The 22,662-nt window shown below is 42.8% G+C and overlaps 1 protein-coding gene across 4 annotated transcripts in view; it reads right to left on the bottom strand.

Annotated features, from left to right (window-relative positions):
• Positions 1-4,320: 4,320 nt before the first annotated feature.
• Positions 4,321-22,662, bottom strand: part of LOC122935186 (golgin subfamily A member 6-like protein 1) — a 69,640-nt gene continuing 51,298 nt past the window's right edge. For 3 of the 4 annotated variants that reach the window (XM_044290951.1, XM_044290965.1, XM_044290957.1), the window contains 6 exons: positions 21,330-21,468; positions 19,743-19,826; positions 17,331-17,533; positions 10,086-10,164; positions 8,449-8,658; positions 4,321-4,803 (listed from right to left, as the gene is read on the bottom strand). In XM_044290951.1, the coding sequence (XP_044146886.1) occupies positions 4,747-4,803; positions 8,449-8,658; positions 10,086-10,164; positions 17,331-17,533; positions 19,743-19,826; positions 21,330-21,468 (772 nt within the window). In that variant the 3' untranslated portion in view covers positions 4,321-4,746. Of the gene's footprint in view, positions 4,804-8,448; positions 8,659-10,085; positions 10,165-17,330; positions 17,534-19,742; positions 19,827-21,329; positions 21,469-22,662 lie in introns of those variants that run through there. The other variant, XM_044290971.1, reaches the window with a different exon arrangement.

The following is a 22,662-nucleotide window of genomic DNA, read 5'->3' as shown; positions in this document are numbered from 1 at the left end:
AGACTGAACCAATGACGAGGGCCGAAATTAAAATTTAAAGGTGTATTAACAACTAAAATTTTGTACTTATGGCATGTTGAACATACATTATATACCATTAATGTCTAGTAACACTTCCAGGACACCCATCTAATGGGAGAAATACATGAAAAATACATGTGAGCAGCCACAAGACATAGATATACATGTCTGTTCCCAGATGGTTGGGGGCCGCACAGAATGGTATCGAGGGCCGCATGTGGCCCCCGGGCCGCAGGTTGTGCACCCCTGATATATAGTAAAGAAAATTGGACAGCACTCCAAAGATATAAAAAATCGTGAAAGGTTTATTTACCGATGTGGTACAGTGCAGCGTCATTTCAGATCATCTATAGAGCCTTTCTCAAGCCTTTTTTTATATCTTTGGAGTACTGTCCAATTTTCTTTACTATTTTTTGTGTTATTAGCCTATACCCTGGGACATAGCATCCATCCGTTAACCATATAGTCGGTGCTGCCATTCTTCTATCTACTATATATATATATATATATATACACACACACACACACATTTCTAGCCATAATATATTTACATATATTATTATATATTTAGAATATATATTATAATATATGTTAATATATTATGCATACAACATCAGTAGTAGATTCCCACATATTATGCATTTATATATATCAGAAGTATGATTTTATCTATCTATATATATATTTAAAAAAAAAGCAGCAGCACAGTCTCAATGGATGTAAGGGTGCAATGCCCACAAGGGTACCAGCATAGCCCCAAAATACAATAATGGAAAAACGGCAGCACTCCAAAAGTGAAAAAGTAAAAAAAACTCAGCAATAGAGTCTTTCTCAAGCAAAGGGACTGGACAAGTGCTGAATACATATAGCAAACACAATCAATGTGCAATTTACAACATATTCATTATAAATTAGTCAAAGACAGTGAGAAATTAGGTATATGTGATATATCACGCATATAAAATATATAGATAGAAGACAATTCATAATACATACCATAATACATTTAGAATAAATTGTATGTGCAAAAATAATAACCAAAAAATACATAATTAAAGGATAACTGTCGTATTTTTTATTTTTATTTGGAGTATTGGATTGTGGTGATTAATATCTCCTTGGTGGCCCTATTTCAACTTTTCACTGTGTATTCAATTAGCCCTTAATTCCCCAGTTTTGTTCCCTGTACGGCCTACTTTTACCTGTGCTTAAAATAGTGTTGCTCGGCATGATCCGTCTATGTGTTGAAGGACGGAGGACGCAGAAGCAGGCAGCGTGCAAGGTCACATTACTGACAGCCAGGGACTGTAAGTAAATGATTAAAGCCAGGTCCTCCCCAACAGCTGATAACAGTGCCTGGGCTGTGTGCACTTCTCCCTGTCCCTGCACTTGGCAGACGCTCCCTCACTCAGCAGAGCTGGACAATGCAGAGTTGAAGCAGCGCAGACCAGGGAAGGGAGATCTGCCGTCTGCTCAGTGTATAAATGACAGCAACATGTGGTAAGAGGACCCCTTTGTGCTGCAGGAGATTAACCCTTTAGGGGGGAGGGCTCTGGTTACTGACACTTTTGGGGGGCTATTGTTACTGGCTAGTGAGGGCAGGCGGGATTATCCTCAGGGTGAGGGCAGTGGCGGCCATCTTAACTGAATAGTGAAATTGCCGTTTTATGCAGACTGGTTGCTAAGGGCTGAATCTTATTAAATACGGGGTAAGTCAGTCTAATAAGTAACTGATTCTGGAATATCATGCTATTAGTAACTACATATATGAAAATTTTAATTAGGGTCTAAGTGTGACAGTTATCCTTTAATAATCAAGATGAATCATCTCCATATGTGCAAGTAAAGTGACGTGTGCATCTCATTATTCAGAGGGAGGGGAAAAAAGAACACATGGAGGACAGAACCATGCAGTACGGACCATTGGGAAAAAGAGGGCAAGCTATCCTGTCACAATATAGCTCCTTTATTGTATTCAATATTCAGACCATGTGGTTTAAGGGAATTCAAAACATGAATCCAATGTAATTCTCTTTTTTTCAATAAATTGTCTCTATTACCCCCTCTTCTGGGCATCGGCACATGATCCAAAATACAACCTCTCAAATCCCTTTCTAGATGTCCAGACTCCGCGCCATGCTTTGACACTGGTAGATCAAGTCGTTTTTTCTAATCGTATATCGATGGTTATTTAGTCGCGTTTTCAAATCAGTAGATGTCTCACCAATATACAAAAGTTTGCACGGACAGGTAAGCACATAAATAATAAAACTGGAATCACTTGTCAAGTGATATTTCTTTATATTATTTATTATATGGGTTTGTGTGTGGCCTTTTTATTTTTGTCTGGTTTGGAGGAGTACCCTCCTGGGCATACTGGCACATTGGGACTTATTTGTTACAGATGCCGGCCGCGTTGACGTGGGTGTGTCTGTCTGATGTGTCCTGGACACGATGCATTCACTCTGTCTCGTGGGACCACTGGCCCGTATGCAGGATTCTTGAGCTGTATTGCTTTGAGCCTGATCCTCGCAGACATAGCTGTTAGGCCACTTATGTTCAAATTCTTTATGGTAAGCGCAGTCATGCGCTATACTTTGTGAAATCTGTGTCTCTTATCCAATATGGCTGCGGTTGGCGTACGACAGCAGAGCGCATGCTCGAACTGCTGCCGGATGTGGTGAGGTAATACAAGTAGGCAACACTTCCCGGGCATGCGTATTACGCTGCTGGAGACGCCAAGGACAGCGTGCGGCAGGAGGGGATCGCCATTCACTTAGTCATTAGCTGGTTCTGTCCTCCAGGTGTTCTTTTTCCCCTCCCTCTGAATAATGAGATGCACACGTCACTTTACTATTAGCACATACTTTACCTGCACATATGGAGATGATTCATCTTGATTATTAATTATGTATTTTTGGTTATTATTTTTGCACATGCAATTTATCCTAAATGTATTATGGTATGTATTATGAATTGTCTTCTATCTATATATTTTATATGCGTGATATATCACATATACCTAATTTTATCACTGTTTTTGACTAATTGATAATGAATAAGTTGTAAATTGCACATTGATAGTGTTTGCTATATGTATTCAGCACTTGTCCAGTCCCTTTGCTTGAGAAAGGCTCTATTGCTGAACCGAAATGTCGCTTTTCCCACATGGGTGAATGAAAGTTTTTTTACTTTTTCACTTTTGGAGTTCTGCCCGTTCTTCCATTATAAATATATATAATTTTTTTTTAAATATTTTTTTACACATTTATTTTGTGCCATACATTTTTTACAATGACTAAAAAATATGCCTGTCCTGTGGACACAGATACAGTTGGATTCAGCAGGACACCTGTGGCTGTTGGTCAGGTGCCTAGGGGAGAATCAGATTATTATGTACCCAGCTGGCAGCCATGAGGAGGGCTTAGGTGGGTGGCCCTCCTAGGCATCGGCCCTCCAGGAAATTTCCCTGTAGGGTCTATGGCCAATCCGCCCCTGACGGCAGTGGTTATGCCACGTTGACATTTGGAAAAACCATGTGTCCTTATATGAGAGAAATTGCTGTAAGCAAAACGAGCATTTGTCCAGAAGCTGTAAAATACTGATTTGTCTTGGGGGGAGTGGAGCGCAGCATTATGACGGTTAGGTTACAGACATTTCATTGTAAGAAAACGAGAAGAGGTAAAACAAAATATAAAGGGTGTTTTAATAAAAAAAAATACAAAGAGCCATACAAACCCACATGACCATGTATAAAAATGATAAAGCACAGTGTCATATTTCTTATTCTAAAATATAAATAATGCAAACTCTACATGGACCCTGGTATTGCACCAAACTATGGCAGAGTACTATACATATTTGTAGATCCTGATTTCACAGTATGTACGATAAATTCGCAGTGTTACATAATGTTACATCTTAGGGAGCCTTCACATGCGCCAGATTTTGTTGCAGAAAATGCTGCGGCTTAGGCTACTTTCACACTCGCGTTTGGTGCGGATCCGTCATGGATTTGCACAGACGGATCCGCACCGATAATACAACCGCCTGCTTCCGTTCAGAACAGATCCGTTTGTATTATCTTTAACATAGCCAAGACGTCATTAAAAGTCAATGAGGGGCGGATCCGTTTTCTATTGTGTCAGTGAAAACGGATCCGTCCCCATTGACTTTACATTGTGTGTCAGAATCCGTTTGCCTCCACATCGTCAGGCTGCAAGCAGCTTTTGGTGTCCGCCTCCAGAGCGGAATGGAGACGGAACGGAGACAAACTGAGGCAAACTGAACGGATCCTTAATCATTCAGAATGCATTAGGGCAAAACTGATCCGTTTTGGACCGCTTGTGAGAGCCCTGAACGGATCTCACAAACGGAAAGCCTAAACGCGAGTGTGAAAGTAGCCTTAAAATCGGTTCAATTCTTCTAAACAGGGCTTGTATAAATCCACGTGCTTCCCGCCAAAGCAGCGCCATTCAGATAAATGATTTTCTGCCTGGTGTGAAGGCTCCCTTATGCTTCTCCAGAGTGAACCTGCACACGTTGGAGGATGCTGTTCTACACTGGTGAATGTACAGAAGAAATCAGCAAAAATTAGTAGAAATTAGTTAAGTAAAATAGACATTTTGTATATATTGGCACTTTGTGGCCCCAAAGGATGAACGGCTTCTCATCGCTATTGCTTCTAACCCTGATGTTTCACTTTCTCTCCTGACCCGACAGCATTCATTTCCTCATATATCCTTGAGTCTGTGATATGGATCGTTCCATTATAATTGGTCTCTGAAATAAAGACATTTGTTTTTGGAATTATTTCATCTTAGAAAAATGGGATAACAAAATTGTTATATTTTAACTTCTTCCCCCTTCATGCTTTTTTTTCATTGTTGCATTCTAAGCGTTATAACTTTAGTATTTTTAACCGTATGAGGGCTTGTTTTTTATTAACTTTTATTACGGTAACTCTTTCTGGGGGGATGGGAAAAAACAGCAATACTGCCATTGAGTGTTTTTAAGCGACAGTCACTTTGTGGCATAAATAACATGATAAGGTTATTATCTGGGTCAGTATGATCATCCAAGGGTTTGTATGTAGTTTTTTTTTTTTTCAATAGAAAAAGGTGTATTTTTTAACTTACTACTTATGTAATACAGTGTAATAGGGCATACACTTTATTAGGCCACTGGCTGCAGTGTACACAGAATGAGATTATGAGGTGCCGATGTCTCTCTCTAAACCATTTAGGTGCCGCAGTCGTTATCGACTGTGGCATGTAAAGGATTAAACGTCCTGGATTGCTGCTTCTGCTGATCCAGGCCATTACAGCAGGAGTCATATGAGACAGGGCCAGGGAGTGTAAATGTTATTGTAACAGCGGCTGCTGTGTGCCACTGTTCCCCTGCTTACCGCCGAGGTCCTGAGGGCCATGTTCAGCAGTGATCTGCTGTCAGTGCTTCCCATTCACCGCTGCAGTCCTGGGCTCTGTCTGTGTAGGTACTGTTCTGGGATCTGCTCCAAAGTTTCCTCTCAGCCCTGGCCACAGCATGCTTGCTGTTTGTTTCCTGCAGCACTTCCTTAAGGGCCGGCACGCGTCACTTCCTGTGCCTTATGGGTTAGGTCATGTGACCTCTCTGACCAATCCTAGCCCTCCAGCACATATATAATTGGCTTAGCCCCCTTCCCAAATGCCTCAGTGTTAAGGTCCTTTTGTCCTGCTAAGGTTCCTGATATCTGCTTGTGTTCCTGACTCGTACTTGTATTCCTGGACTACACTACCAGTTTGATCCCTGCCTGCTTGCCTTGACTATCCTCTTGCCGATCCGGGTTGCCTTACCTGTACCTGTGCTGCCTGCCCTGACCTATTTCCTGTCTGACTTCGCCTCTGCCTCATCCTTCGGTCCTGCACTGTAGCTCCTGGTTATGACTCATCCTGCTGACAACTCCAGTACCTCTGGTACCTTTCTCAGGAACCTCCTGGTCCGCCTGGACCAGCTGCCTCGTGTGCCTATCCTCCTCAAGAGGTAGCGACCTGGTGTTCCCCTCAGGAAAGTCTATCCCCACCATCAGGGGTACTGTGGAGCAAAAAAAGGAAGAGACCACTGTGGTACTCAGCAGAAGTGGCCCAAATCATTAAAAATAAAAAGCTAGCATTTTGTAATTATAAAAAAAAACCAGAGCAATGAAGATAAGGAAATCTACAAGATTAGGCAGAAAGAGGCCAAGCAAGTTATAAGAACTTCTAAAGCTCAGGCAGAAGAAAAACTAGCTCAGTCTATGAAAAAAAGGGATAAGACATTCTTCAGATATATAAATGAAAAAAGGAAATTAAAACAAGGAATAACTAAATTAAAAATAAAGGACGGAAGGTATGTAGAAGAGAATAAAGGGCTAGCGGACTGCCTTAATGAATACTTCTGTTCAGTTTTTACAAAAGAAAAAGAAGGAGAAGGACCTCCACTAGAAAGGATGACTATTAAATCGTTTGATGCATGTGTCTTTACAGAGGAAGATGTTCTAAGTTTGCTGTCTAAAGTGAAGACAAATAAGTCACAGGGGCCTGATGAGATACACCCAAAATTATTAAAAGAGCTTAGTGGTGAGCTGGCAAAACCGTTAACAGATTTATTTAACCAATCATTAGTAACAGGAGTCGTCCCGGAAGATTGGAAATTGGCAAATGTCGTGCCCATTCACAAGAAAGGTAGTAAGGAGGAATCGAGCAACTATAGACCAGTGAGTCTGACATCAATAGTAGGCAAATTAATGGAAACCCTATTAAAGGATAGGATTGTGGAACATCTAAAATCCCATGGATTGCAAGATGAAAAACAGCATGGGTTTACTTCAGGGAGATCATGTCAAACAAATCTTATAGATTTTTTTGACTGGGTGACTAAAATAATAGACGGTGGAGGTGCAGTAGACATCGCATATCTAGATTTTAGTAAGGCTTTTGACACTGTCCCACATAGAAGACTTATCAATAAACTGCAGTCATTGAGCATGGACTCCCATATTGTTGAGTGGATTAGGCAGTGGCTGAGTGACAGACAACAGAGGGTTGTAGTCAATGGAGAACATTCAAAACAAGGTCATGTTACCAGTGGGATTCCACAGGGATCTGTACTGGGACCAATTTTGTTTAATATCTTCATAAGTGATATTGCAAAAGGCCTCGATGGTAAGGTTTGTCTTTTTGCTGATGACACAAAGATATGTAACAGGGTTGATGTTCCTGGAGGGAAACGCCAAATGGAAAAGGATTTAGGAAAACTAGAAGAATGGTCAGAACTCTGGCAACTGAAATTTAATGTGGATAAGTGCAAGATAATGCACCTGGGGCGTAAAAACCCAATGGCAGAATATAGAATATTTGACACAGTCCTGACCTCAGTATCTGAGGAAAGGGATTTAGGAGTAATTATTTCAGAAGACTTAAAGGTGGGAAGACAATGTAATAAAGCAGCACGAAATGCCAGCAGAATGCTTGGATGTATAGGGAGAGGTATAAGCAGTAGAAAGAGTGAAGTGCTTATGCCGCTGTACAGAACACTGGTGAGACCTCACCTGGAGTATTGTGCGCAGTACTGGAGGCCATATCTCCAGAAGGATGTAGATACTCTAGAGAGAGTTCAGAGAAGAGCTACTAAACTGGTCCATGGATTGCAGGATAAAACTTACCAGGAAAGGTTAAAAGACCTTAATATGTATAGCTTGGAAGAAAGAAGAGACCGAGGGGATATGATAGAAACTTTTAAATACATAAAGGGAATCAACTCGGTAAAGGAGGAGAGCATATTTAAAAGAAGAAAAACTACCACAAGAGGACACAGTTTTAAATTAGAGGGGCAAAGGTTTAAAAGTAATATCAGGAAGTATTACTTTACTGAGAGAGTAGTGGATGCATGGAATAGCCTTCCTGCAGAAGTGGTAGCGGCAAATACAGTGAAGGAGTTTAAGCATGCATGGGATAGGCATAAGGCTATCCTTCATATAAGATAGGGCCAGGGACTATTCATAGGATTCAGATATATTGGGCAGACTAGATGGGCCAAATGGTTCTTATCTGCCGACACATTCTATGTTTCTAAAGGCTGCTGGAGGTACTAACATTTATGTGAAATAAGCCTAACCCAAACTCAATGCAAAAGAGACATCAAAAAGTTAATGATACATTTCCCCCAATATTTATTGCCATGATGTAGAGCAGGCATCCTCAAACTGCGGCCCTCCAGCTGTTGTAAAACTACAACTCCCACAATGCCCTGCTGTAGGCTGATACCTGTAGGCTGTTCGGGCATGCTGGGATTTGTAGTTTTACAACAGCTGGAGGGACGCAGTTTGAGGATGCCTGATGTAGAGTGTCCACTCAAACAATTCCAAAAGAGAAATGGCAAAAAAACAAAACCCACAACTTTTTCACTTACTTTCTCTCGGTACGAGCCTCCCATGTCAGTCCTTAGCATACTCAGATCCTCCATGCTCCTACCATGGTATCCTCCATTATCTGCCCGCAGTTCCTTCACTCTCCCTTGTAAATTGCGCAGAATCTTCAGTGCACTGAAATCATGCTGTGACACTGCACCATTGAGTGACGGGTTGGAGGCTGACCGCAGATGGGAACTGTCTTTCCTTTCCTGTCAACAAGAAAATCTTCTGTCACTAAATGGCTGTGAGATATTTCTTGTACACAATTCATTATGATTCTTGTCATATTCAAATCTGAATAACATTTTCCTTTCATTCAGCAGATGTGTGCCTGATAGAAGACCTTAAAATATGAGCCATTGCTTTTATCAGTTTCTGAGAAGCAAATTTAAAAGTGACAGTCAATATATAATGCTTATAATAAGAAGGCAAATGGTGTCCTGAGGGGACTCCTCACAGACCTGGTCCCAGTGATTCTCATTTGGATTCAGGTCTTTGGTACTTGAGGATCAGTTAATTGCATCAATGCCTTTGTCATCCAGGACCTGCCCACACACTTGGCCATATCCAGGCATTGTCCTGACAGGAGGAACCTAAGATCCACCAGCAGAGGGTCTGACAATGTCTGAAGATTTCATCCCAATACCTAAATACAGTCAGAGTACAGTTTTTTATCACATGGAGTTTTGTTCGGGTCTCCCACTGACTGCCAAATTGGTCATACTACTAGATGATGTTGCAACCAGCATAACATCACCTTGACGTCTTCAGGCTCTATCACATCTGTCCTATTTTCTCAGTGTGAGCCTGCTCTCATCTGTGAAGAGAATGGGGCACCAACGGTGGACCTGCCAATTTTGGTGTTCTCTGATGAATGGCAATCAAGCTCCACAGTGCTGGGCAGTGGGTACATGTTCCACTATAGGACATCAGGCGAAGATCGGGGTCGCGCTCCGGAAATGCGGATGCGGACAGCACACTGTGTGCTCTCCACATCCATTTCTGCCCCATAGAGAATGAATGGGTCCTCACCCGTTCCACAGAATGGCGGAACGGGTGTGGACACATTCACGGACGTGTGAATGGACCCTTGCAGGATGAAACTGAGCATGTATGTCAACCTCAGTGAGCTGGACAGGGAATTTAGAAAAAGGTCCAGATCCAAGTGCTGGTTAGAAAAATGTAGAATATGTTTCATGGGACAACCCCTTTAAGTGATCCTTTAATTTTTAGAGCACACCAAAAAGGCTACCTTGACAAAAACAAAAAACCTATTGAGATATAATTAAAAAAAAGCATAAACCTCTGCCTTAACTTCTGATTTACTGATACATGGTCATCTGGGTGGAAATAGTTTTGGCCCAGGATTGTTAAGGATTAATTTAATATGTTTATTAGAAAAAAGAATAAAATTTTGAAAAATATTGACACAGACCCTCAACAGGGGTGGGGGATAAAAAAATAATAATCAAAAACAGCGTTGTTGCCCATAGCAACCAAATTAGATTCCCCCCCAAAAAATCTAAAGTCTTATTGGTTGCTAAGGGACTTTCACTTTTTCTTTGCACTAGTTTTGATACCACCTTCATGTGTGGTCAGTCGGGGGTATGTAATCCCACCAGAAGCAGGGGCTTACCAAGGACAATCTCCGGACAACCGATCCAGTTCTCTCTGGGTTCCTGTGACTTTCTGAGGCTTTACTCCTAGACAAGCTCCTGCACAAAATATACAGAAGACAACAAATGAATGATTTATGTGGAGGAAGGAATCGAAGGAATCGGTAGGTATAGCCAGGAAAGGTGAAACCATTATCAAGTTGTGTTACATAATAGTTAATGCTCAATGCTATGCTTTCTGTGGGAAACCTTAGTGAGTTAATAGTAAGAGCTATTCTCACAGCCATTTTACCGGAAAATGTGGCTTTGTCTTATTTTGTGAGGACAGAGTTTGACGATTAATGGTAACGGCTCATGGCATCAAGAACACGATTGACAAATTATAAAAAAAAAACGGTATGCTCCACATGTATAGTGTAACACTGCATATGGTAAATGTAACACCATGACTGGTAAAATACTGGAGGGGCTGTATATCTCACCCAGATTGTTAAGATTGGCGAGTTAAAAAGATTCCAGGAAAGCTGGGTTATTTCAGCTAAGTGTGGTTTGCTGAGGCATTTTTCTTTAAAGTGTTGTATGGGCCTGTATTTTTATGGAATGGCAGGTAGGTGTTGGTAGAGGGACCTGCCATTCTCTCCCCCACTCCAGTACAGCACTATCCCCTAGCCTGAGACAGAAGCAGATGGGCTCATTACTGTGGGGATAAACACAAGGCTGAAAGCCTCATTCGGGATCATTACCTGGAAGCTCCATGACCTGTGGTGGCTGTGCAAAGCCTAATCTACCTGTATTTGGATTTGAAGTACATAGGTGAGGTAAACTGATGTATAGTTCGCGCCCAGTCAGGCAAAGTCATTTATTGGGTGTATGTCACACACATGTGGATGGGTAAAAGTGACAAATGAATTGCATGCCACTGTTTTGTGTTGGATCAAAAATATAAACTGTTTGGACTTTAAGCCCCTGAAATCTGTGAGTCTGTCATTGCCAACCCCACCACAAGCACATGGATCTGCGACAATAGTTACAAGTCATCCATGAACTCTCAGCCACCAATCACAAGCCCATTCTGTTTTATACCACAAAAACTGCTTGACGGTTATGCCCCAACATTAGTAACCAACAGGGCGAGGTCTCAAGTGGCTTTATTAGGAAAAACTCTCTCTGCATTTTTGCAAGACCAAGAACACATTTAGGCTGAAACTCAATAGGGAATTATGCGGCACAGTACAAATGGTGTGGCATTCTTTGCGTCCATGGCATTTTTCTCAAAGCAGCACTGGTCAAACGTGCAACCAAAAAATGCCAAAAAAGAATAAACGCTGTAATAAATGCTTGAAATGCATGCCATTATTTTATAAGTCAAAATAACTGCCATAAAAACTGTATGTGAAGGAAGCGTCTGGCAAGCTCCTGTATACTTCATAAACGCCTAATTTTTATATACCGGCTATAGATGCTGAAATGCCAAACCACTGCCAATAATGATATACCTATTCCCAAGGTCGCTATTAGTGTTCAGCAAATCGAAGCCAAACCAATTGACTTCAATCCGAATTTCAGGAAAAATTTGATTTTGCTGGAAAGCCGAATTTCCTCGCGCTTCGTGGTAACTAATAAATTTTTCCTGAAATAGCGGTAAAAAAAATGAAATACTCACCTCATCCAATTGCTCATGGAGAGGCCGCCGTGGCCATCTTGATTGAAGATACTGCGTGAAATCTTGTGTGGGGGAAGTGTGACGACATCACGTCATTGGTGACGTCACTGCGCCCGGGCAGTGTCAACATGTGACCGCGCGGTGTCTTGTCTTCAGCGAAGATGGCCACTACCGCCTCTCCACAAGCAAATGGTTAAGGTAACTCCTGAAAGGCCTCAATTGGATGCGGCATCTGAGGGATTCAATGACGGGGGGGCAGTGCAATCAGTGTTCCCCATCATTGCACCTGCTACATACAAAGTAATGCACTTCATGACGAAGTAATTTGTCACAAATCAAATTGAATTTTTCAGAACGTCGCTCATCACTTGTCGCTATGAACATAAGACATCTGCTGTCAGATGAAATAGTTCTGGTGAGATCCGTGAAAAAGATAACGTCTACAGATTGTTACAGACATTACGTTTTTTATGGTCCTTCATCAGTTCAATTCCTCCAAAATTAGCTGGGTCTGGTAAGGCTAATTTCCCACTAGCGCTTGACAATATGCCGAGTTGTGGCCAGATCTCCGCCGGCTTCAATTACGCCATATAATGGCTTCATTAAGACAAACCAGTGTATGCTACGGTACATACAAATAACACAGATTACACACAGTGATATACTGACACAATAGCGCATTAGTAAGATACCCTTGTATGTATGGCCCCGATACCAGTGTACATCCCAAAAGTGAAATATATTCAAATCCTAGAATCTGGGCTAATCTTCGTGTTTATAGGCTCCTCTACTCTGCCCGTTGTTTGCCGGCAGTAGATCGAGCCATCTAAACGTCCAAACAATGATTCTGTATGGAGAGAAGCAATGGCATTAGTGATCGCTCCTCCCAATACTGTGGAGGAGATCGCTACTTGTAAATGCAGAGGTCTCCTTCACTGATGAGCAGTCAGGCGATTGTTAGGTAGAAACGCTTTCTTCCTGACAATCGCTTGCTTCATCGGACCATGAAATGGGGCCTTATGACTTTCTCCATACAACTACAGTTATGAGTGATGTTAGCGATGCTGATATGAGAATATACAACATTGGGGGACATTTATAACTGCACAGAGATCCTATAGCGGGGCTGAATTTACCTACATTATACCTACTATCTAACCTACCAGAAAGTTTACCTAAGCTGCTTAAAAGGGGTTGTCTTACTTCAGCAAATGGCATTTATCATGTAGAGAAAGTTAAAGGGGTTATCCAAGACCTAAATTTTCAGTTTACTTGAATTTTGAGTTCTGCCCCATTCGCGCTCTCTCAATTGCGGTCATGTGACCCGCCAGCCGACTTCTCTCCACAACATCCACTGCAATGAGTAATCGGGTCCCAAGATGCACAGTGCTGAAGTCGACGGAACGTCATCAGCATGCTTCCACCCCCCCTTGCTGGCCCTCCCCATCATCATCTCTTGAGTACGTCCACTGGTCCCCACTCCTCCCCTGTTTAATCCTACTCTTTCCCGCTCCTCACCATCAACCTTCCTACACACACCCACTGCCTCGCTCCTCCCCGTCAACCTTCCTTCTCACTGCCATGCGTGTTCGCCAGCTAAACACAAGGATTTACCTACAACCCACCAGCTGCAGCACTATTCGTGACTGCAGCTGAGCGATTCACCTGCTGTATATGGTGGGTAGCTGAATAAGTAAATACATTTTTATATATATATAATTTTATTTTTAGTTTTTTGATCCTGTATACAACTGTATGTATTTATTCATTTATTCATACTGCTACCCACTGCATACAGCAGAAGAGGGGACCAGGTGAAGCGCTCAGCTGCAGCCATGAATAGCTGACATATAGTGGAGCTGTTAGTGTCCCTCCTATAACGACTAGGGGTGACCGACTGTTGTATCTGATGGCTTCTCAGGCCAGCAGTTGGGGCAGTGTGTGTCTACACAGCAAAGGCAGGATTGAAGCCCTCACCACGAGGCCTCCATATTACGAACCTGACTTTCGTTGGATACCAAACAGAACCTTCATTGCAAGACCATACGGTTTCTCATTCACAACATCACTGCAATGGCAAGAACACCTAATGGGCACAGTTACACCAAATTTCCTTCTGCCCTTACGTAACCACTGCTCCTAACACCTATTAACAGCTCAGAGCAATTTGTTGACACGACTATCCTGCTTTCTTCCAGTCCAATGATGCTCCCACCCTCAAAGTCTGTGAGTGCATTATAGACACATGTCTAGCAGTCAACAATCTCTCACCAACAGGTACACTTCCCAAAAGTAGCCTCTGAGAGCCTTTTTATGGGGCTACTGGGGAAGCACTTACACCCTGTTGTGGCAAGACTCAGGGTATATTCAGACCACACATGGAATCATTTACTAATCTGCCTGACACAGCTGAAGGTGTTTTGCAGCAATCTGAAATTTCTATATAGGTGCAAATTATTTTTGTCAATGAGTGTAGCTGCCTAGATCTATGCATACGTGTGCACTTGGTTGCTACAGATTACACCACCATCTTCTTTTAATCTGGCTTTTATAAATGCCCCCTTAGTTTCTATGAACATGCAGACGTGTTATATGATGGATAACTACAACTATATCCAACTATGTAACCAGTTACCTTTCTCTTAGAAAATCCATCTTACATCTGTAGGAATAAACAGCTACGTAAATACAAAGTACCACAGAGCGTAAACAACAACGTAAAAGAAAAAAAAAAGAGAAAGTGAAGCAATTTAAGACACGCAGTCATGGCTAGGAGCGATTCAGCCGCAATTCAAAGATGTCTGTTTTTGGATGAAAAATAATCATGAATGGCTTGTTTGTGCTGAATTTATGGAAGTTACTAACAAAAGTGATGTCATCTGATCACAGCAATCAGTCAGGATGATGCTCTGATTATACAAAGAGGATCTGAACAACGAGAGAGGAATGCGGTCGACTCCTCCACTTTTTCTTTGATAAAATGCATTGTCTGGTTAAGATAATTCCTTTTTGAATGGCCTATTAGGGAATAGTGACTAAAAAGAGGAAAGGGGTCCTGCTTGGGCTGAGAGGAACTACAAAGAGCAGCACCTCCTTCCACATTAGCTTATTGACCTTCCGACTGAAAACCCGCGAGGAAGCACGTGAAGAAGATGAAGGCATTTCTCCATATGCCCTTAAAGAGGACCTTTCACCTCTTCTGACACTCCTTCATGCATTCCCCATGTAATAACAATTCTGGAGCATCTAGTTGTCATGCCTTGCTCGGACGGTGTGCGGAGGTCTGTCAGATTGGCAGCACGTGTCTAACCTTTTTGTTTGTTTTGGAATCATGCTGGATCCGCCTTCCTTCAGGTGCTCTGGGTGGGGTCATTGGCTTAAATTGTCTTCTATCCCAGAGGGCTGTGCGGGTTATAGTTTTTGTTCTGGTCTTGGATTCAGGAGGGAAGGATTGTCTGTTCCAGCTCAGATAAGTTTCATTTCTGTTTGTGTTGTTTGCGGTCTAGGCTATTTGTGTGTCTTCTGCCCCTTCTCCATCTCAGGGATTCTAGGGTGATTGCAGCCCAGGCACGAGGAAACTTCATTCCTACCATCAAGGTCTGATAGTGGGCTTAGCAGCATAGGGAGAGAAGTCAGGGATATGCTAGGAGGTGACCTGTCCCCAGCATCTAGCCTAGACACCTGTGTATTTGGTTGTTTGTGTATCTGAGTTCCTGTCCGCCGTGACACTAGTCTTATGGTTCTATGTTGTGCCATTCCTCTGTTATTTCTACTAGAAGTTATGAATGAATTGCCAGCAGTCTGCAGTAAGGGTACAGAGGGGAGGTAACCAGTTAGGGGGATGTCTCTGCACGGACTCACTCTATCCAATCAGTGCTGCTATTTTCAGACTGTGCAGGTTCCCACCCCTAACTTGTTACCACCCCTCTGTTCCCTTACTGCAGACTGCTAGCAATTATTCATAACTTCTAGTAGAAATAATAGAGGAATGGGACAACACAGAGTCATAAGAATAGATGCTCCAGAATTGTGAATACATGGGGAATGAAGCTATTAAAACAGACATGTCAGGAGGAGTAGTGAAAGGTCCTCTTTAATAATTAAATCCCATCTAGTATTTGCCCAACAAACTGTCATGTCACTGGCAGGCAGAGCATTCGCCTGAGTGTATTACTTTATAGTAACATACATAGCCACACACACGTCAACTTTTCTGTCTTTATTAAAATAAAATCTGATAATTTGGTTTTAGCCAAATCCATAAAAAGACTAAAAAAAACTGAAATTAAATCCATATTAAGTAAATCGAAAGATGAATTAAAGTTTTTTTCACTGCGACACATTTTGGTAAACCACTGTGCCCACATTAGGAAGATAACAAACGTTTCATATACCTTCTGTATGAAATACACATCCCTTCCCCAGGTGCCCCATGTCACACTACATCTCTTGTGTTGTTGTGGTGGATGTGCATCTCTATTGTGTACCATAGATGTCACACCCCTTAAAGTGGTCGTCCGCTTTTTACTATTGATGACCTACCCTCAGGATAGGTCATCAATATTAGGGCTCCTTCACACTGAGGCAAGCAGAGAAGCCAGCGCTGCTTTCTCTTCAACCAGCTGATCGGCGGGGTGCCGGGATTCACACTCCTTCCGATCTAAGGGCTCCTTCACACTTGCGGCAGGACGGATCCGGCAGGCTGGTCTTCCTGTCGGATCCGTCCTTCCGCTGTTTCGCCGGACCGCCGCTCCGTCCCCATTGACTATTTTTAGTCTGGCGGCTTTCGCCGTGCTGCGCCGGAGCTCAGCCCCCGTCCCCATTATGGGGACGGAGCGGCGGTCCGGCGTTACAGCGGAAGGACGGATTCGACAGGGAGACCAGCCTGCCGGATCCGACCTGCCGCAAGTGTGAAGGAGCCCTTAGATCGGAAGGAGTGTGAATCCCGGCACCCCGCCGATCAGCTGGTTGAAGAGAAAGCAGCGCTGGCTTCTCTGCTTGCCTCAGCAATTGCAGTGGAGAGGAGCTGTAATTACAAGTATGGTGTCCTCATTCACTTCTATGGGAGGGCTCTGTAATATTCACTTGAATCGAATGGGGACGCCATACTTGTAATTACACTGTTCACCACTGCAATTGCAGCGTCGAGCAGGTAATGAGCACTGCCTTCTCTTCAAACAGCTGATCAGTGGGGTGCCAAGAGTTGTACCCCGCCATTCTGATATTGATGACCTATCCTGAGGATTGGTCATCAATAGTAAAAAGCGGACAATCCCTTTAAGGGCAATTTCACTCAAGCATATTTACACGAGTGTATTCAGTCCGTAAAACACGCTCCATGAGAGAGAAGTGCTTCCCAGGCTGAACACTGCTCCTGGGATATGAGCTGACAGCATTACAATGATTTATAACGGTGTGGGTTCCTGACCAACCTCGGATCTACTGAACTGTACTCACATAATGCTATGAGTACAACTCAGTATATCTGCGCTCAGACTGGAATTCACAGCATTATGAATTCTTATAATGCACAGAAGCAGTGTTTGTCAATGAATCCATTCATTTCTAGTAATCTATTAGCCATAGCATACAGGTGACTTACTTTTCAAGCTCTGCATTAAGTTCCTCTTCAAATTTTCGAGCCAGTTTTGTGGCAGTGTCATCTTTCCATTTGGCCATATTCCTCTGGATGGCTCTCAGCTCATTGTCCTTTTCTCTGAGCTGCTGCCGCATAGACTGGTTCTCTCCTCCATTCGACTCCCTCAGCTGTTCCCGCTGCAGATTTGTGATTTCTTCTATGTGTTCCTGAAGGACCAGATCCGAGATGATGTATTATCACATTCATTAGGTCATTCAGCTATATGGGTCAGGAGCGGCAATGCCTCAGGTTAGGGTACTTTCACACTAGCTTTATTCTTTTCCGGCATAGAGTTCCGTCCTAGGGGCTCAATACCGGGAAAGAACTGATCAGTTTTATCCCCATGCATTCTGAATGGTGAGTAAGGGCTCTTTCACACTTGCGTTCTTTTCTTCCGGCATAGAGTTCCGTCGTCGGGGCTCTATGCCGGAAGAATCCTGATCAGTTTTATCCTAATGCATTCTGAATGGAGAGAAATCCGTTCAGGATGCATCAGGATGTCTTCAGTTCCGGACCGGAATGTTTTTTGGCCGGAGAAAATACCGCAGCATGCTGCGCTTTTTGCTCCGGCCAAAAATCCTGAACACTTGCCGCAAGGCCGGATCCGGAATTAATGCCCATTGAAAGGCATTGATCCGGATCCGGCCTTAAGCTAAACGTCGTTTCGGCGCATTGCCGGATCCGACGTTTAGCTTTTTCTCAATGGTTACCATGGCTGCCGGGACGCTAAAGTCCTGGCAGCCATGGTAAAGTGTAGTGGGGAGTGGGGGAGCAGTATATTTACCGCCCGTGCGGCTCCCGGGGTGCTCCAGAGTGACGTCAGGCGCCCCACGCGCATGGATGACGTGATCGCATGGCACGTCATCCATGCGCATGGGGCGCTCTGACGTCATTCTGGAGCGCCCCGGGAGCCGCACGGACGGTAAGTATACTGCTCCCCCGCTCCCCACTACTACTATGGCAACCAGGACTTTAATAGCGTCCTGGCTGCCATAGTAACACTGAACGCATTTTGAAGACTGATCCGTCTTCAAATGCCTTCAGTTCACTTGCGTTTTTCCGGATCCGGCGTGTAATTCCGGCAAGTGGAGTACACGCTGGATCCGGACAACGCAAGTGTGAAAGAGGCCTAATCTGTTCAGGATGCATCAGGATGTCTTCAGTTCAGTCTTTTTGACTGATCAGGCAAAAGATAAAACTGCAGCATGCTACGGTTTTATCTCCGGCCCAAAAAACTCAAGACTTGCCTGAATGCCGGATCCGGCATTTTTTTCCTATAGGAATGTATTCGTGCTGGACCCGGCATTCAAAATATCGGAATGCCGGATCCGTGAAAAAAATAAATGACGGATCCGTTTTTCCAGATGACACCGGAAAGACGGATCCGGCATTTCAATGCATTTGTAAGACTGATCAGGCATTTTTAAGACTGATCAGTATCCTGATCAGTCTTACAAATGCCATCAGTTGGCATTCGTTTTGCCGGATCCGGGAGGCCGTTCCAGCGACGGAACTGCTTGCCCGATCACTCTGCCGGAAGTGTGAAAGTACCCTTAAAATGTGAAAATAAAAAAAATATATTCAAGGGGTTCTCCAGGAAAAAAGAATTAAAAAACATGTCATTATAATTTAAATAACTTTAATTAGTAGAAAATGCTGGGGTAATCAATGTAGTAATGTTAACACAGGAAAGAAACCAATACTAAAATATAACTAGGACAAGGCTGGAGAACGGTGTTATTATCAGCCGTGGAAGTGGGAGCTGTAATATATCGTTCCTGGTCAGGCTGAATGGCCGTGACCTGTGCTCAAACAGCCTTGCAGGTTTTGAAAGTATAGACCCACCATCTACAGCTGCTTGAAACAGCCAAGGCGTAATTTAGTGCTGTTCCTTAATAAGGCCTATCCTCAGCACAGACCCGAAATATCTCATCGGCAGGGGACGGACACCCTCGTAGATCAGTTGCTCTGCAGTAAATTTGCTTTGGTGGGAGCAATGCTGCAGTAACCAACTCCATCCACTCCACAACGGACTGAGCAGGGTAGTTCTGGAGCCGACTTCCAGCACCAGAGCTGGTTATTGGATCCCCAACGATCATCAACATTGAAATCCCAGAAAGCCCCTTTAAGTAATACATTTCAGGAGTTTTTCACTCCCCTTCTAGTCCTGTTTTACCAACTCTAATCATTATGAAGGATTTACTCAATGGAATCATCTTTACAAACTGATCAATCGATGCACACTGCCATCTTCTAAAATACCAACTGCAGAACGAGGCAGAACTGAGTAAAATGGAAAATAAATATCTAAAAACAGCATATATCAAGTATTGACTGTAGACACTAGTGATCTGGAAGTAGAATTACTGTGCTCACCTGTATGAGTCTGTCTTTTATCATTTCCACAGCTTTCTCCTTCTCTAGCTGCATCAGTTCTTTTAATTGCTGAAACTCACGTTCCTGTCAGACACAAAAGTAACTTTTCATCAAAATGTTTATTAAAAAAAACTAGATACATATAAAATGTTCCTGAATCCAAGGCAAAGAGAAAGAGACATAGTCAATGATTTTCTATCATCAGCAGAAATGTATCAAGGTTTCCCGAGCCCAAAAGTTTAGTACAGGATCTCTCCCCTGTATCAGTGCAATGATTGGCTAACTTATTACATAACTGTTAGCATATCCCGTCAATATAGACTGAAACCAACAATCTAATGGGTATAGGCGGCCACACCATTCCCCCAAATCTACTTGGGGAAGATTTATCATCCGCCTACTCCAAGTAGCATTTCTACGCCGACCTTACCACTTTCCAAAAACACGGCATGGAAAGGGTGGGGTGTGGACGGGGTCATCATCCCCAGCACATTTATCATTATATAAGCAGTTTTCTGGTGCAAATGATTGAAATCTAGGGCAGGACTGCCACAGGATGCTTAAAAAATTATAACAAGTCCTGCACCTCATCACAAATTAGATGCATCCTCCCGTTGGTGCATTGGGATATCAAAGCAGATGTCCAAAGACTGATCTTGATAAATGACCCCCATTGCACAAATCAACAAGGAGATTAGTACTGCCAGAGGTCCACAGATGATCTCCCTATGACAATGAACATGAAAACTTGACCACCATGTTTAAGGTCATCAGGATTTTGGGCCCAATGATTTCAACTCCAGTATCTCATAGCTGGGTGTGTTGAAGATGCAGGATTATGGATGATGGAGGCCCCATGAGAAATTCCCGTCTTGCCCTCCCTAAAGCTGCATTTAAATGCAGCGAGTAGAAGCGGATTTTTTAGGAAGAAAGCTTTCCCTCCTGACAGTCGGCTGCTCGTTAAGTGGATGTGAAGCAGCGCATTTACATGCAGCGATCATCTCCACAGTAAGAGAATGAGTGATCTGCAATGTCCCATCCTCATACATTGCTCCCAAGCAGCAGATCCCTGTTTAACTTTACATACCACAATCTGCTGCCCGGGAACGATCATTGAGGTGTCGACGTTCATTGAGTGATCTGCGGCACTTTTAAACAGGCCAATTATCGGGAACAAGCATTCGGAGGAATGTTCGTTCCAGATAATCGGGCCGATATTCGGGCAGTGTAAATCCACCTTAGGAGTTTATTTGTGATATTGGGGAAGATTTATCAGAACTGGTGTAAAGGAAAACTGGCTTAGTTGCCCTCAGCGACCAATCAGATTCCACCTCATATTTTTCAATGCTTTGCACCAGTTCGATAAATCTCTGCCATTCCCGTTGTTTCAACAACAAAAAAGAGGATCGATTAAAAAATATCAAAACTTCTTTTACAAAAATATTAAAAATCTCCTCTACACAAGTCTGTTCCTCTTTTATGATTTGGTTTCTGGAGGCATGGTAAGGGACAAAGCTGTGGGTTATAAATCTGGCCACCGGCAGACAGATATCAGAGTACATGTCTGGAAGACCACAGGTTACTTACCTTCTCTCTTTGTACAAGCAGTAACGTGCGCTTCTGAGCTTCTACTTCTTGTTGTAATTCGCGAATCAACTGGTTGGTTTCCTCACTTACTTCATGCAGCACTTTCAATGCTTGGTTGGTGGAAGGGTGAGAAGGACTCCTGCAAGACATATGCATGTTACCTATTTATTTTTCAATCTATTAAAGGAAGAACTCCGGCGAAAATTTTTATTCTCTGACCTGCTAGAAAGGAACATGATGTAATCTGTACTGAATGTGATTTTTTTTTTACCAGAGACTGTATTTGTGAGTTATCCCCTCCCTTCTGCTTCTCAGCTGTGTCATGTGACCAGCAATCAGACTCTCCAACTGACACAGCATCTTATGTGGGGACAGGAAGTCAGTTTCTCTATGTATTCCTATGGGAGCCTCAATGTCAGTCTCATAGGAATGAATAGAGACGTAACTGACTTCCTGTCCTGTGTCAGTTGGAGATCAGAGAGTTGGTCACATGAGACAGCTACAATAAGAGGAGACGGGATAGGTCACAAATACAGTCACTGATGAGAAGATTACATTCACTACAGATCACATCATGCACCATGCAAATTTTTTGCGGGAGTTCTATTTTAAGTGTGATCTAAAACATTATAACGCTAAATTGCTATAATGGTGTACATAAGGTCTTTAGACCCTTTTTTTTCCCTTTTGTTAAGTTGCAGTCTAGTGCTAAAATAAAATAAAAAATCTGCCATCAATCAGCACTTAAGTGAAAACCGTATTTTAGAAATGTTTTCATATTTATTATAAAAAAGGAAAAACCCTTGAAATTTAGATCTAGGGACCTCCCATTTCTCTTGTCCACCTGTGGTAATTGTAACTGATTAGATATGATTTGGAAAGACATTGCCCTGTCTATTTAATATCTCATAGCTGACCTAGCAATAACCAAGCCATGAGGAGGAAAGAGCTTCCAGTAGAGTTCAGAGACTGAAGTCTGGGGCACTGATCTGGAGAAGGGTACAAAACAAATTGCCTTACATAATTTTTAAATGGAAGATGTTTGGAACAACCAGGACTCTTCCTAGAGCTGGCCGCCCCACCAAACTACTTTATCAGGGGAGAAGGGCCTTGGTAAGAGAGATGACCAAGAACCCAATGGTCACTCTGACTGAGCTCCAAAGATCCTATGTGCAAAGATCTTCTCAGCAAAAGACACATAAAAGTCTGCAAAAAAAACACCTAAAGGACTCTCAGATGGTGAGAAAGAACAGTCTGATGAAACCAAGATTGAACTTTTTGGCCTCAATTCTAAGTGTCATGTCTGGAGGAAACCTTATAGTGAAGCATGATG

The sequence above is a fragment of the Bufo gargarizans genome, chromosome 1 (assembly GCF_014858855.1).
Source record: "Bufo gargarizans isolate SCDJY-AF-19 chromosome 1, ASM1485885v1, whole genome shotgun sequence".
NCBI lineage: Eukaryota > Metazoa > Chordata > Amphibia > Anura > Bufonidae > Bufo > Bufo gargarizans.
Note: the sequence above shows the minus strand (reverse complement) of the source record. Positions and strands in the feature narration are given on the sequence as shown.